The sequence below is a fragment of the Chrysemys picta genome, chromosome 14 (assembly GCF_011386835.1).
Source record: "Chrysemys picta bellii isolate R12L10 chromosome 14, ASM1138683v2, whole genome shotgun sequence".
In the NCBI taxonomy this organism is placed as follows: domain Eukaryota; kingdom Metazoa; phylum Chordata; order Testudines; family Emydidae; genus Chrysemys; species Chrysemys picta.
In genome coordinates, this window is record NC_088804.1 from 35766369 (window position 1) to 35781703 (window position 15335).

General features: G+C 41.5%; 1 protein-coding gene across 2 annotated transcripts in view; it reads left to right on the plus strand.

The window, feature by feature from the left end:
* Positions 1 to 15335, plus strand: part of CDH13 (cadherin 13) — a 752462-nt gene that overhangs the window by 343254 nt on the left and 393873 nt on the right. For both annotated transcript variants that reach the window (XM_005292303.5, XM_042852124.2), the window contains exon 5: positions 11873 to 12025. In XM_005292303.5, coding sequence (XP_005292360.1) covers positions 11873 to 12025 — 153 coding nt within the window. The remainder of the gene's footprint in view (positions 1 to 11872; positions 12026 to 15335) is intronic.

Genomic DNA, 15335 nt, shown 5'->3' on the forward strand with positions numbered 1-15335 from the left:
GTTCTAAAAACATCCAGAAGTAGTGCATTGTCTCAGAGTTAATATTCTGAAACCAAATGTACACAGTACTTTGTTAGCAACACAATGTTTTTTAAAATGTTCAGTTAAAAATATTTCTACATTTTTCTGGTACAGGTCATGTCTTTTCTCTGTCTTCCCTCAACTCCACGGTAGTCTCAAAGAAAGAGACTTGGGCTGGGCAGCTAGTTAAATCAAAATAAAACCAGGCACAATCTTTCATTTCTTTCTCTAAATACAAACAGAACATTCATTTCCAGGTCTGACTCCTCTTGCATTCACGTACCCTGTGGTGCTCACTTTGCCACTCCTACTCAATCCCAAATTGGATTCCTCTATCCACAGTCCTTATTCCATAATCCCAGAAACTCTGTTTCCATTGGAGGTTTCCACCTAATCCCAATCCGGATTCTTTTTTTTTTTTTTTGCTTCCCCTGGAGGCATTGCCCAAAAGACTGGTTGGTGTGGTGAATGGGCTGTGGTTGCAAGTGTAGCCACTTCTGAGCCCCAGGCTGGGTTTTGCTTTCCAATGGAGAGTGATGTTTTCTAGGGACCATTTAAGAATCAGACATTGCTGTAGCTGGGAAAAAGCTGCTACTTAGGTTTAAAGCTGTGCAGGTGCCTCTGGGGGAAAGTCAGCAGAATGCTAAATATATTAGGGGCGAGTCGCCACTGCGTCACACCTGGTGACGCCATTTACACGTGTGCAAAGTGGGTATAAAATGCTGCCATGGTGGGTTACATAAGCATCAAGTGAAAATGACTGAAAACAAACATCAAACTGACAAGAAAACAGCATTAAAAGACAATGGTGAGGAGAGATTTTTTTCTACCTTTGTGTTTTAATAATTCCTGTGTTTATAGTCGGACAGGGGGAGAGCTTTTACCTTTTGTATTCATGACAGCGAGATATGGGGGGTAGTGCAATCATAGCACCCTAGTAGGAGCTCTGGGATACACAATAACTTGTTTATACACTTGCATATTTCAGAGTACAGTCTTCAGTATATTATTACCTGCCAGGAAAGTTTGTTTATCATTTGTGTGAAGCAGGCCACACCTAGGGTTGCCAATTCTGGTTGGATGTATTCCTGGAAGTTTCATCACATGATGTAATATCCTGTAGTGTAGCAAATCCAGACCAATGAAATAATTGCATCATGTGATGAAACTTCCTGGAATACATCCAGGAGACTCCAGGACAATCCTGGAGGGTTGGCAACCCTAGCCACACTCACTGCTGGATTGATTTTGTTGGAGTTACATCAGGAATGTGGAGTCTAGAGACTTATGGTTCATTCTGGCTATTGAATGTCAAAATATAAATGTAATTGAAGGGATTTTTTAGTCTTAGGTTATGAATTATTACAAAGAAAGTGGAACATATTTCGACTAGATAATACTTAAGATAATATTAGGAAAACAATAATTAACTAGATATTTAATACTATTTACTTTACAATCTCTTAGGTCAGTGTTTCTCAAACTGGGGTCACAGCTTGTGTAGGGAAAGCCCCTGGCGGTCCGGGCCGGTTTGTTTACCTGCCCCATCCACAGATCCGGCCAATCGCAGCTCCCACTGGCTGCGGTTCGCCACTGCAGGCCAATGGGAGCTGCTGGAAGTGGTGGCCAGTAAGTCCCTCGGCCCGTGCCACTTCCAGCAGCTCCCATTGGCCCGGATCAGCAAAATGTGGCCAGTAGGAGCCGCGATCGGACAGACCTGCGGACGGGCCTGGCCCACCAGGGGCTTTCCCTACACAAGCGGCGACCCCAGTTTGAGAAACACTTGTTAGGTACATGCATGATGATTGCATATTATCTGTTCTGTCCATATCCTGAATCGCTCCAATGAGAAACCATTAAATGCTATTTCTGAATAATTGCCTTTTTAGATTACAATTATAGGTTTTTAATAAATCACCTCTATAAATCCCATATAATTTCTTATATGGAAAAATCTCCCTGCCCCCAGCCCCTTTTTTTAAAAAGAGTTCATTTGAGATTTAAAAAATAATTATTTGCCACTCACAATCAAATTTTCCTGACAATTAACTATACATTTTGGAGCTACTCTAGCCACTTGTCACTCAAACAGGCAATCCTCAAATTCTCTTAAGCAGTGTGATCTTCCTTCAGTGAACAGAATATTTCCTAGTTTAGTATCTTAGACAATGATTAGAATATGGTAATTGAGGTAATTGAAAGGCCAAAGAAACAAGTGAAAAATCCAGGCACTGATGATAACTCCAAATGTATTAGTTTGAGATCATGAAACTCTGTGGCTATAAATTCTGACCAGTCAAAATAGTCAATATATATCCTGTAGTGTAGCAAATCTAGACCAATGAAATAATAATAATCTACTGCAGCATTTGTGAGTTTCAGTTCCAGAGTTTGCTTAAAACCACAGGCCAAGTGAACATTGCTTACAATCAGGGAATCTTCTTCTTGCCTCTCATAAATTAAAGGCAAAAGGAGACTGCAAAAAGTCAACATTCACTTGTGCATTCAGTTACCATATTTGCATGTGTATCCAAATATTCAGTGTCAAAATGCTAATTTGTATCTTTAAATCCCCAGTTTGCATGATATTTGCAGTAACTGCAGGAGAAACCTGTAAGCCTCAATCCTACAATTGATTCTATGAAAGCAAACCCCATGCACTGATGAAGAGCCCCGTTAAAAAACTTCCAGTTAAAGGGGTCCACCTATGAGGAGTCAGTTGCAGGTTCAGAGCCTTCATGTAGGTGTGTGAATGAGTAGACTGTGTGTGTGTGTGTGTGTGTGTGGACCCTTGCGTGGTGGGATAGACAAACTCCACTGCAGCATGGAAGGGGTTAAGGAGCTGCTTTGGGCTAGAGTGGTCCCACCCTTCTGCACTCCAAATCATGCCAGGACTGGAAGAAAAGTTAAAAGGAGGGAACTCCACTCAGAGCGGGGGCAACCTTGGCAAGGGAACAGGCTGTTGGGTTCCCTAGCTCCCAGGGAGAGGTCTGACAGCCAACAGAGCCTCTGCCCTTGCAGAGAGGAAAACTTGGATCCCCTCGGCTAAGGAGAAAGAGGCTGAGACTTATGCTGGAGACCTGGTGAACTCTGTGGCACTTCCAAGGCTCTCTGCAATAAGAGAGGCCAATATCCTGACTGGAGCTGCCTACAGGTTTTCTTTCTTTTCCTTACTGGTTTTATTTAACCTCTTTTGTTGACTGCGGACTGTTTCATTTGTTTCCCCTGGTACCCTGAAAGGGGGAAAAACAGTCACCAGACCTTAGCCAGAAGATAGAGCACCAGCCTTGCTAGACTAACCCAGCCAGCAGGAGCTGTTGGAGGGGGGCCATTTTGGATCCTCAGACTTGTGTTCTCCATGTAGCTCCTAACAGGGGCACTCTGCCAAGGACAGATCGTGACACCCTGTATCTCTTACTCAAACTTGATTCAAAGTTCTTCTTGGTTTAAAACCTCTGCTGTGGTATTTTTCCTGTTGCAATTCATGGCCATTACATTCAGAAGATACTTTTTGGCTGCATTTCAAAAGAGGATCTTCGGATGATTTATACCAAAAAGACACTCTTGAAAACAAGGGCCTGGTTGTTTAGAAACATAGTTTGTTAAAATGATTACTTCGGGATTTGGGACTCCAACCAAGTCATTTTGCTGAAAGGTTTGTGGAATTTAATTGCCTTGGTAAATTTCTGATTCATAAAGGAGGATGAATCCTGTTCAGGGTAAAATGTATAATGTTTGTAATGACCTGTTTTCCAGCTACAGGGTTTGATTCAGCAACATAATTAAGCATGTGACTAATTCTGAGCATATGTATAGTCCCCTTGAATTCATGTGCTTAAAATTATCAAACACACGTAGCTTACTGACTATTGTTGTGCCATCCAGCGTGACCATGGTTGAAGGTGTCACACCAGGCGTTGTGTAGTAAAGTTCCCAGATCTGGCTAAATCCTCCAAAGCCACAAATCTCTCTGTCGGTGATGGTAGATAGTCAGGGCATGCACCCCTTTGTGCATTGATGGAAAGTTTGAAAGCATGGTGTGCTGGGGTGTTATTATGCATCTGGGTAACATTGCCAAAAAATCATACAATGCTGCTTTTGAATATAATGATTAATGGAAGGAAGGCCAAATCACTGTGAAATTATGACATTTTGCACAAAATCAAACCACTTTAGTCTCAGGATGTGATGCTGACATGACATATGGAATGTCTCTACTGCTCCATGTCTGCCTGTAATAGGCGCCAGGTTTCTGTATAGTAATACACAAGTTTGATGGGTCCTAAATATGCACAGAGACAAAGACATCATGCTTACGGATGCAAAAGCATGGGATTAATGCAGGAGGCAGCGAGACCTATTCGTGAAAGAATGTCTGTCTGTTTTGGTGCAACTGTTTGAACTCTGCTTGCAGCCTAGGTAGAGGGACTCATCAATGCTTTCCAAGTTCTCACCCTCACCTGAACTGGGGGTTTTGGTGGCCCAGCTCTGAGGTTCTGGACCTTGGTCTACTGTCATGAGACATTTAACCCCATAGTGTGGGTGGTGTTTTGGAGATCTTGCTGAGCAGGGTTAAAATTCTCTGACTTCTCCACAAGCAGGGCACCATCATCTGCATGGTGTTAGTTGGTGAATGTTTCTTGACCAACCTGGATTCTGATGTGTGAAGGGCAAGTCCTAATATCCAGCTGCTAGCTAGACAGAATAGTTCCAGGGTGAGAATGCAACCATGCTGCATACCAGAGATTGTGTAAAAACACATTGAAAACCATGAACCAACACAACTCTCATTTGATACAAGTGTGAAGATAGGTGTACCAGAGTTAGCAGAGGGTCTGGAACTCCATCTCCTTTCAGTGTGAGCCAAAGTGCTGATCCGTCAACTGAATCAAATGCCACTTTGATGTCGATATATGGCACATGATGCACTTCACATGGCTTAAAATCAGACACATGATAATTTACCTTTATGAATTAGATTCTCCATTTGGATCTGGCTGGTGCTGGAGATGTTTATATAAGGTTGCTATAAGTTCTCTCCCAATCACATTTGCAAGCACATATGCAGCTTGCTCAAGAGGCACTGAGCATGTGCACTACATCTTAGTTTCCAAAGATGTCTTCCATGCCAAACAGGTTTATACTTAGAGGAGGGTAAATACAATATTGGGAACAAGTTTGTCTTTTCATTTTCATAATTCATTTTCTTTTATTTATACAAAATTTATGAACAGATAATTGCAATATTGGAGAAAGAGATACATTCCTATTTCGTGATGACCACTAGAAAAAATAGTTTCCAAGTTCAATTTATTTATGTATAGGCATATCTTAGCACTTTTGTATATCTGTAAAGTGGACTTCAATTTCCAAAGATGTTTTCAGCTGCATTATGCAATATAATAGTTTGTGTCATGTTATCTTTAATTTATAAGCTGCAAAGAAAAGACTACCCAATAGTCACTTTTGTTATTAGGTGCCAAAATAACCAATACAAAATGTAGCCCAAAGAAGTCCAAAAAGGAATGGCTAATCTTGGAAAAGTAGCTTTTGCCCAATAGACATTGCCTTTTTATTATACACTTGAAAGTGTGAAATTAAAACACGCTCCAGTCACATGTTTCTCCCAATTAAAATTGACCCTTAGGGATGTGACATTGAGTAGAGGCTGAGAATCTAATTAAGCTTGCAAAGGGAAATGTAGTTTTAAAATTAAAATAACTGAGTTACAGTTTTCTTTGCAAAGTTCAAATGTGCCTGTTTGTTCACTAACTGTCTAAACTATCCTTTCTCTGAAATACAGGGAAGTGTTTACTAAGCCTTTCAATAAAGCCAGGTAAAATATTTATAGTCAATGCAGATATTCAAGAAAGGGAGAAAGTACAGTGTTCCCCAGTTCCCGCCATGCTACTGAAAAAACATTAATTTGATCTTTTCCTTTTCTTTCATTCCTGGGTTTTCACAAGAGTTGATTTGGTGTCTGGGATCAAGTATTCATGTTCTGGGACAATTTCTCACCCTTTAATAGCAAGCACATTGTTTTGTGGGTTATCTGCAGGCAAAAATTACATTAAACTGCAGGCAATTAAACTAATTAATTAAACTGCAAGCAAAAAATTAGAATTTAGCCTAGTTGAGTTACTGGTGCAAGCATTATAGTCAAGATATTCAAAGCAGTCTAGTTAATTTAGATGGCTTTCAAAGTCTCATCCCCTACATGGGCACCGCATTGGGAGCTGATCTAGAGCTCCTTTGCAGGGCTGAAATGATGCATCTCTGAAATACAGATAGCCAGTGGTAAGGATTTAGAAATTCAGGAAATATTTCATGTGAACTACTATTAAGTAATGACACTTTCATGCTTCCTAACATGGAATAAATGTTGTTGATGGCAGAATTGCTGAAGTTGCAGAACTGTAAAAATATTTCTCTCTTGGGGTATGTGGTGGTGCTGTTGCTTTTATCTCCCTTTTTTTGAGAATACTCTGATTTATTACTGTGATAAGCCCGTAACAACTGAGGGATCACAGGGTTGAAATGAGCTTAGCTGGATGGGACACACAGTCTGCTGAAAAATCATGTTTGTTAAATATGTTTCAGCCAAGAGGCAGCTTTTACCAACTCAAGAACATTCCATTTTCTACTCATGGTGTGAGTCATCATGATTCTAAGCACTTTGTCTTAAGTGTCTTTCCTTTTGGTCTATGTAAGGCACTTCTTATATGACCTCCTTAAGATAGTATCATAGCACCTGGTAGTCCTTAATGTATTTACTCTCACAACACCTGTGTGAGGTAGGGAAGTGCTTTTATCCCCATTTTGCATATGGGGAACTGAGGCAAGAGAAGAGAAGTGGCTTTTCCAAGGTCACATAGAAAGTTTGTTGCGAAATTAGGAATAAAGCACAGGTTTCTCTATAGTCCCCTAACCACTGGACCATCCTTCCCCTTCAGGCTAGTCATACTCTTTATACAGCTTTGTCAATACCTTGTTTTAAGGATTGAAATTCCCTCTAAACATTAAAACAATATAAAACCAGAGTACACTGTGTAATTAATAGCCATATTTTGAGTCTTCTGTGTGCAGAAGGCATTGGGATTTCAGGGCCAGCTGAACAAGTTACTATAACATTATTGGTATGTACGTACTCAATTTGGGCGGAGGGGACAATAACAGAAAATGTGGAAATGACAGAGGTGCTTAATGACTTCTTTGTTTCGTTTTTCAACAAGAAGGTTGGTAGCGATTGGCTGTCTAACACAGTGAATGCCAGTGAAAATGAGGTAGGATCAGAGGCTAAAAAAGGGAAAGAACAAATTAAAAATTACTTAGACAAGTTAGATGTCTTCAAGTCACCAGGACCTGATTAAATGAATCCTAGAATACTCAAGGAGCCGACTGAGGAGATATCTGAGCCATTAGCAATTATCTTTGAAAAGTCATGGAAGACAGGAGAGATTGGCACTATATTTGCCCTTTCCAATCTTCTGAAATCTATAAAAAGGGACATAAGGACAACCCGGGGAATTACAGACCACTCATCTTAACTTCTGTACCCGGAAAGATAATGGAGCAAATAATAAAGCAATCAATTTGCAAACATCTAGAATATAATAAGGCAATAAGTCACAGTCCACATGGATTTGTCAAGAACAAATTGTGTCAAACCAATCTGATAGCTTTCTTTGACAAGGTAACAAGCCTTGTGGATAGGGGGAAAGTGGTAGATGTGGTATATCTTGATTTCAGTAAATCTTTTGATACTGTCTCGCATGACATTCTCATAAACAAATTGGGGATATGCAACCTAGATGGAACTACTAAAAGGTGGGTGCATAACTGTTCACAGAGAGTAGTTATCAGTGGTTCACAGTCATGCTGGAAGGACATAATGAGTGGGGTCCCGCAGGTATCAGTTCTGGGTCTTGTTCTGTTAATATCTTCATCAATGATTTAGATAACGGCATAGAGAGTACAATTATAAAGTTTGTGGATGATACTAAGCTGGGAGGTGTTGCACGTGCTTTGGAAGATAGGATTATAATTCAAAATGATCTGGAGAAATGGTCTGAAGTAAATGTGATGAAATTCAATAAGCACAAATGCGAAGTACTCCACTTAGGAAGGAACAATCAGTTGTACACATACAAAATGGGAAATGACTGCAAAGGACAGTGGTGGGCAACCTGTGGCACGTGGCCCGTCAGGGTACTCCACTGGTGGGCCACCAGACAGTTTGTTTACAAACTGTCCACAGGCATGGCCACCCACAGCTTCCAGTGGTCACAGTTCGCCGTTGCCGGCCAATGGGAGCTGCGGGAAGCGACAGCCAACATGTCCCTGCAGCCCTCGGGCCGCAGGTTGCCCATCACTGGCCTAGGAGGAGTTCTGCGGAAAGGGATCTGGTGGCCATAGTGGATGACGAGCTAAATATGAGTCAACAGTGTAACACTGTTGCAAAAAAGCCAAACATCATTCTGGGATGAATAAGCAGGAGTGTTGTAAGAAAGACAGAAGAAATAATTCTTCTGCTCTGCTCTGCTCTGCTCTGCTCTGCTCTGCGCTGATTTAGCCTCAACTGGAGTATTGTGTCCAGTTCTGGGCACCGCATTTCAGAAAAGATGTGAACAAGTTGGAGAAAGAGAAGAGCAACAAAAATGACTAAAGGTCTAGAAAACATGACCTATGAGGGAAGATTGAAAAAATTGGGTTTGTTTAGTCTGGAAAAGAGAAGACTGAGAAGGGACATAACAGTTTTCAGGTACATAAAAGGTTTTTACAAGGAGAAGGGGGGAAAATGTTGTTCTTAACCGCTGAGGATAGGACAAGAAGCAATGGGCTTAAATTGCAGCAATGGAGGGTTAGATTGGACAATAGGAAAAACTTCCTAACTGTCAGGGTGGTTGAGTAATGGAATAAATTGCCTAGGGAGGCTGTGGAATCTCCATCTTTGGAGATTTTTAAGAGTACATTAGACAAACACCTGTCAGGGATGGTCTAGATAATACTTAGTCCTGCCATGAGTGCAGGGGACTGGACCAGATGTCTTGAGGTCCCTTCCAGTCCTATGATTCTATGATCACTAACTGAGATCTGGATCCTCTGCATGGTTTTGGGAACTCTCAAATCCCATTGAAATGAATGGCAGCTGAGGGTGACTTGCACCTCACAAGAGGAACTCAGCACCTTGTAAAACCTGGCTCTATTTGGCTTCTTATAAGTTATTGCTAAGAAAGTTTTTAATTTCTGGAGTGTAATACATGCTGTTTCCATTATACTCAAATAATGTTTGTACTCTTAAATACACAGTGCAGTGTAAGCTAATAGATAAAATAGGAGACTAATGATCAAGAGACCTGATGTTAAGCCGCTGTTTTCAACCTGCGGTACCTACAGACCTCCTAAATCCATATGCAAGCTCCTGATATGATTGGCCCATTCTTAGCTGCAGGCACTCAGCTCCCCTGAAAATCAGGCCACTTATTTGGGAGCACCCAGTATTGAAAATTTTAGCCTTGACTTTTTCTGTGCCTCGGTTTCTCCATCTGTAAAGTGGGAATCATAACACCCACCTTTGTGATATACGTTGAGATCTTGGCATGAATGGTACTATTTAAGACACTAGTCTTAGTAACTAGTTTATGAGACGCGACGTTAGAAAGTCATCCTGTTCTTTCCTCCTTATTCTTGTTGAAGCTCTGAAACATATGGCAAATTAAGTCTGATTTTTATTAAACTTTTCATCTGTATTGAGTTTAGTGTGAACTGGGAAATGCACTTTCTTTGATTTATGGAAGCTTTATATGAGCATCTTAATTAGAAGATGTTAATGTTCCTGTTATATTCCTGGGAGCATGTAGTAGCTCCCTCTTGTGGCTAATTAAACAGTAAAAAACCAAAACTTCTTAAAAATGACTTTTTTAAAGTCCTGTCGCTGCCAGTCCCAAATAATAGCAGTCAGGTGAAACTGATACTTCAGGCTTCCGTGTCATCCATGCTTTCCATCGCTACATCAAGGATGAGCCTCTGAGAGATGTTCTGCTGTTCTGTTACCGCTCACCTCCAGGTTAGCTGTGCACAGATAGCACAGATAGCATGTGGGCAGTTTGATCCGTAGTCTTGTTAGTAGGGATTGATTGTTGCAGTGGTGCACTCTAGGAGGGACTACCATTTGGAAAGGGGTGGGAGGGCAGTTAAAAGACTTTCTGGTTTTGTAGGTTTGAGTGTAAGTTGCATGTGTTGAACTGATGGCAGAATCAAGCCCCAGAAGAGAGGGTGTAGAGACCAGAAGGCCAGCAGCTCTCCCCTCTCCTAAGAAAATGACAAAAGTGGGATCCAAGGCCCTGCTAGGGAGCAAGGACCGTGACACCAAGCGAGCTTTGACTGATTGTTGGTTGGAAGGGGAGATCTGCATGGACCTATCCTGACTCTGTGTTTTGCTGTGGCATATTCAGAATTGGATGAGGATGGGGAATCCATTTATGTTTTGAGAAGAAGACAAAGAAGGTGGAACACATTTATAACACAGAAATTATGCCCTCTCCACCCCCAGAGAAACTTTATTTCTGACATGCTTTTTCTTGCAGAGTATTGTCTTGTGGCAAATTTTCTCTCAATTAAAATAATTAAAAAAAAATGGAATAATGATTGTATGGGTTAGCCAAAAATCATACTGCCCAATAATCTGCAAACTGGCATTGCTGAACCCACAGTAACAGGCCAAGAAACATGGATTTCCTCAGGGACATTGTGCATTTATTAACTCTAAATGGGAGTGGATCCAGAATTCCTAATACCAGTACTTTTCCTTTGCTTTTTCCTAAGCTGTGATTCAGACCAGCACATAAATATTTGACTTAATGTTTCTGTGGAAACATTAACGAAATGGTAGAAACAAAAATAACATGAAAACAGCAATAGGAAAGAATGATTTGGCAAGATTGTCAGCATAAGAGGGCAAGATTAGTTTATAATCCTTTTAGGTTCTGGTGTGTAAATACAAGTTTACAAAGCATCTAGGTTGTAAGAAACTTCACGTAGCTCTAGGAGTTTATACATGCTGCTTCCACTAATGTGGAACACACCTGAAAAAGGATGTTTAGGCTTTCTCTGAAATGGAGAAAAGAGGGAGTGTTATCAAGAATAGACACATGAAAAGAACAGGAGTTCCATCTGTATGGCTAAGCGATGTCCCGGGCAGGGCACTCAAATATTTAATTAGGAGGGTTTTCCTTGCTTTAAAACTGGGGGAGGGATGTGCATGAAACAGGGATGTGCATGTCAGTCTCACTTTAAATTGTTTAGAAATGAATTAGGAATCATTGTGTGGTAGGCAGTTGTTACAGAGATATTTTTTAAACTATTTAGAGTGGAATCAAGTCTCCAAATTTTGTCCCATTTAAATGGAATGTCTGTTGTTGTTTTTTTTCATTTTAAATGAAAACTCAAATCAAATCACAACCACCCCTACCTGGTGGGCAAGTACTGTAGTGGATAGGATAGGTAGGATAACAGTAGCTTGGATAATTGGAGTTCCTCTTGCAGGGGGCAGGAGGAATAGACTAGTAACTAACCGACTTTTGATCTAATCCTATTGACATCATTTTTTTCAGGATTAGATACTAAAATTTAACTCTGTGTTCTGGATGATTTAAAGTGTGTGTGTGTGGGGGGGGGGGGATTATTTATTTTTTTAAAAGCTTCATTTTTAATGTCAAGAAATTCATTATATAGTTTCTCATTAGGGTATTTTAACTCATTAAAATAGTTTCTGTTGAATTACTATGTTTTATAAGAGTTTTTTGATCAGTTCAGTCGAGCTGGGTCCTAACTTGTTACTTTCACCTAACAGGTTATCGACAGCGACGGAACAGAGGGATCAAAGTTTCGACTTTCTGGAAAGGGAGTGGATCAAGAGCCAAAAGGAGCGTTCAAAATCAATGAGAACACTGGGGAAATCTCGGTGACACGGTCCCTTGATAGAGAAGCAATTCCCACTTATCAAGTGAGTAGTCTTAGCATTATGGCCTGAACCTTGTCTTCACAAAGTATCTTTTTTTCTGTGGCTCAGGTTTGCTGCTTTTTGAGAGTACAACAGGTTTGATGTTTTGATTAATATTGCATGTTACTATATTTATAAAATTTTCAGAACATAAACACTTGCACATGCAATTTCTGGACACACTCACTCTCATAACCACCCACACACGGAAACCAACCATATTTATTACCTCTAAATGAGAGGGGATCCAGATTCCTAATGCTTGCTTTTTCTTTCCTGTTTCTGAGCTGTGAGTCAGACCAGCACATAAATATTTGTGTTTTGTATACGTAAAGTCTATCTTTTGTGTCTCCTAGAGACAATTTGGGAAAACTGTGTATTTGTGAACGCAAAGTTCTGCTTGGACAAAAAGAGGTCTCCTTTGAGAACATTGCTGTGGAAGTATCAAATCCTCCCTTGTTTTGCAACCTTCTGTCCAATTAAACTTTCTTCACGCTACATAGATTAATTTCAGTTCTATGCTTCTCTTCTTATTTTCTCAAGCTGCCCATGGAACAATATATTATCTAGCTCTACTTTCTAATCTTGGAGTTCTGTCCAATGAGCTATCAAAAATGTTGTTAACATGAGCATATATCTGTGTGTTTGGCAGATAGAATTCTTCAGAATATTTTATATATATTATGTGCACCACCTTGTGCACCACTTCCAGAGAGTTTTCCCTAGCTGTACACATATGGACAGTCACACATGCAACCTGGCTTCCCTTGCACTCTGAGCTGATACTATAACTGGTGGAGCCATCCTACATTTCCTTCTTGCTGTCAGAGGTCAGAGCATGTACTGTGCTTTATAGTCCTCATGTCTCTGTGAACATCTAATTAATATAAGTTAATTAGATATCTAGTTGTTAGTTAGTGGTACTTGGTTTGGTCTCTCTGAGAACCTTTTCTTTGTTGTAATTGTATTTTATTATTGTTCGGATAGGCGGCATGTCTGAGCTTCCCCTGGTACCATAGGAGCCTATAGCAAGGTCCCCTGGCTTCAAGCTGTGCTTGGGGTGTTGCAAGCCGATGCCCATTAGTACTCCTCACTCTCTCTGTTTGAGGGTCACGTCAGAGACAGGTATCTGATCAGCTGTGCCTTCAAAACAAAAATGAAGAAGCAGAGAGAAGAGTGCCTTAGATCAGGAGTGGTGGGAGTTCTGCCTCACTCCTCTCCACCCCTTCTCCCCAAGGCTCCACCTCCTGCTTACTCCTCTCCGCCCCCTCCCCTCCGTTGCTCACCCTTATGGGTGGTAAAAAGTGGGAGGGTCCATGGCCCCTTTGCCCCCCCTATTCTGGTGCCCCTGCCTCTGGGAAGTGGCTTTTTCCCCAGCATTGGAGCTTGCTCAGTTAGTGCAAGGGAGCTCCTTGGCCTATGGTTTCCTATGAGACTTTTGTACATTCAAAAGCTACCCCCAAACCTCTGCAAGGAACTGGCTCCGGTTCTGGGGGCACATGGTGGCACATACTTATGAGACCCACCTCTCCCACCCCATCTCTATCTCAGATCAGGTGCATCATCTGGACAAGTTAGTGTGCATCCCAGCCAAGGTCTTGTTGTGCATGGATTGGTGGATGAACCAAGACAATACTTGCAGGGTCACTAACTCTCCCTTCTATGATCTTTGGGACAACTGCTTCTGCTATTGAGTGGGAGTGTTATTTGGGCCATCTGCAAGCTCAGGGCCTGTGGTCTACTCATGAGGGCAAACTACACGTAACTGTTCATGAGTGATGTGCACTATCCAGAGTGTGTCAGCAGTTCCTGCCACACATCCAGGGCAGGAGCATGAAAGTGCTCACCCCACAGCAGTGTTTTATGTGAACGAGCAGTGGGGATGCCTGCTCAGATGGGCTGTGTCCCGAGGCAGCCAGGCAGTGGAATTTCTGCATACTGAATAAGTAAACTCTCAAAGCATCACACCTGCTGGGAGTTCAGAATGGCCTGGCAGACTGCTGAAGCAGATATTCAGTGTGGATCATGACTGTCTCCCATACAGCTGTTCTAAGATCATAGCTTTGAGTAGGGGGAATTTCTCCAGTGAATTTGTTCACAATTCAGTAGAACAGGAAATGCCCCTGGTTACTGAAAGGACTGTTTTCTCTAGTCCTTTGACAAACATGTTCATAAAAGGTCTTAGGTAGTCTATTCCTATCTATCAGGGATCCAACTCCTCTTTGGGACCTGAATTTAGATCTGTCAGTTCGTATGGGACTTCCATTCAAGCCCTTAGCCTCTTGCTGTATGTAACCTTTTTAGTAGCCATCCCTCCTGTGAGGAGAGTGGGGGAGTTGCATGCCCTAGTAACTGATCCTTCAAATACAATATCCTACAGGGACAAGGTGCAGTTTAGTCCACACCCTATTTTTCTTTCCAGAGTAGTATCTGATTTTCACCTCAATCAGGCAATATTCTTACAGGTCCTTCCGCCCCCTCGCGCAAAAGCAACGTGCTCCACAGTATAGAACAAAACCTTCTTGGTTTTCTTGACAGCTCTTTGTGTCCTATGCAGAATGAAGGGGAGGTCATCCTGTTACTGCACAACTGCTCTCTCAATGGATTGACATCTACATTGCTATGTGCTGTACTGCTAAGGGTATTACACCACCTGAACAGTTGGCAGCTCACTCAGCTTGGGTGCATTCAACCTCTACTGCTTTTGTAGGAAACATCCCTATTGTTGACATTGGTATGTGCGCTAGGTACTATGCAATTACTGAAACACCAAGGGAAGATGTGAATGTGTGAAAAGCAGTCCCCTCTTCTGATGAGACTCCTAGCCTCACCTCCACTGATAACAGCTTGGGAGTCACTTACAATATAATGGACATATGCAATCACTTGAAGAAGAAAAAACAGTTACTCACCTTCTGGTAACTAACTAATCCTTGAGATTTGTTACATATGTTCACCTTCCCCAATTACGTTCCAGTACGAATGTTGGGATTGTTCCTGCTTTGAGCAGGGGCTTGGACTAGATGACCTCCTGAGGTCTCTTCCAACCCTACTCTTCTATGATTCTATGAAGGACTGAAGGGTGAGCAGCCAGACTCCTCCCTTTATATGCTCTGCTCAGAGCACGAGGGAAGCCAGGGCACATGTGTGGCCTCCTCTTCACATCTTGAAGAACAACAGTTAAAAAAAGTGTAAGTAATCATTTTGACAGAAAAGACTCAGAAGGAATTCAGAATCACCACTTGGTCCATAATTTCCCTATGGAAATTCAAACACATGACTTTTAAAAAAAATCTGAATAACAGCTTTACAG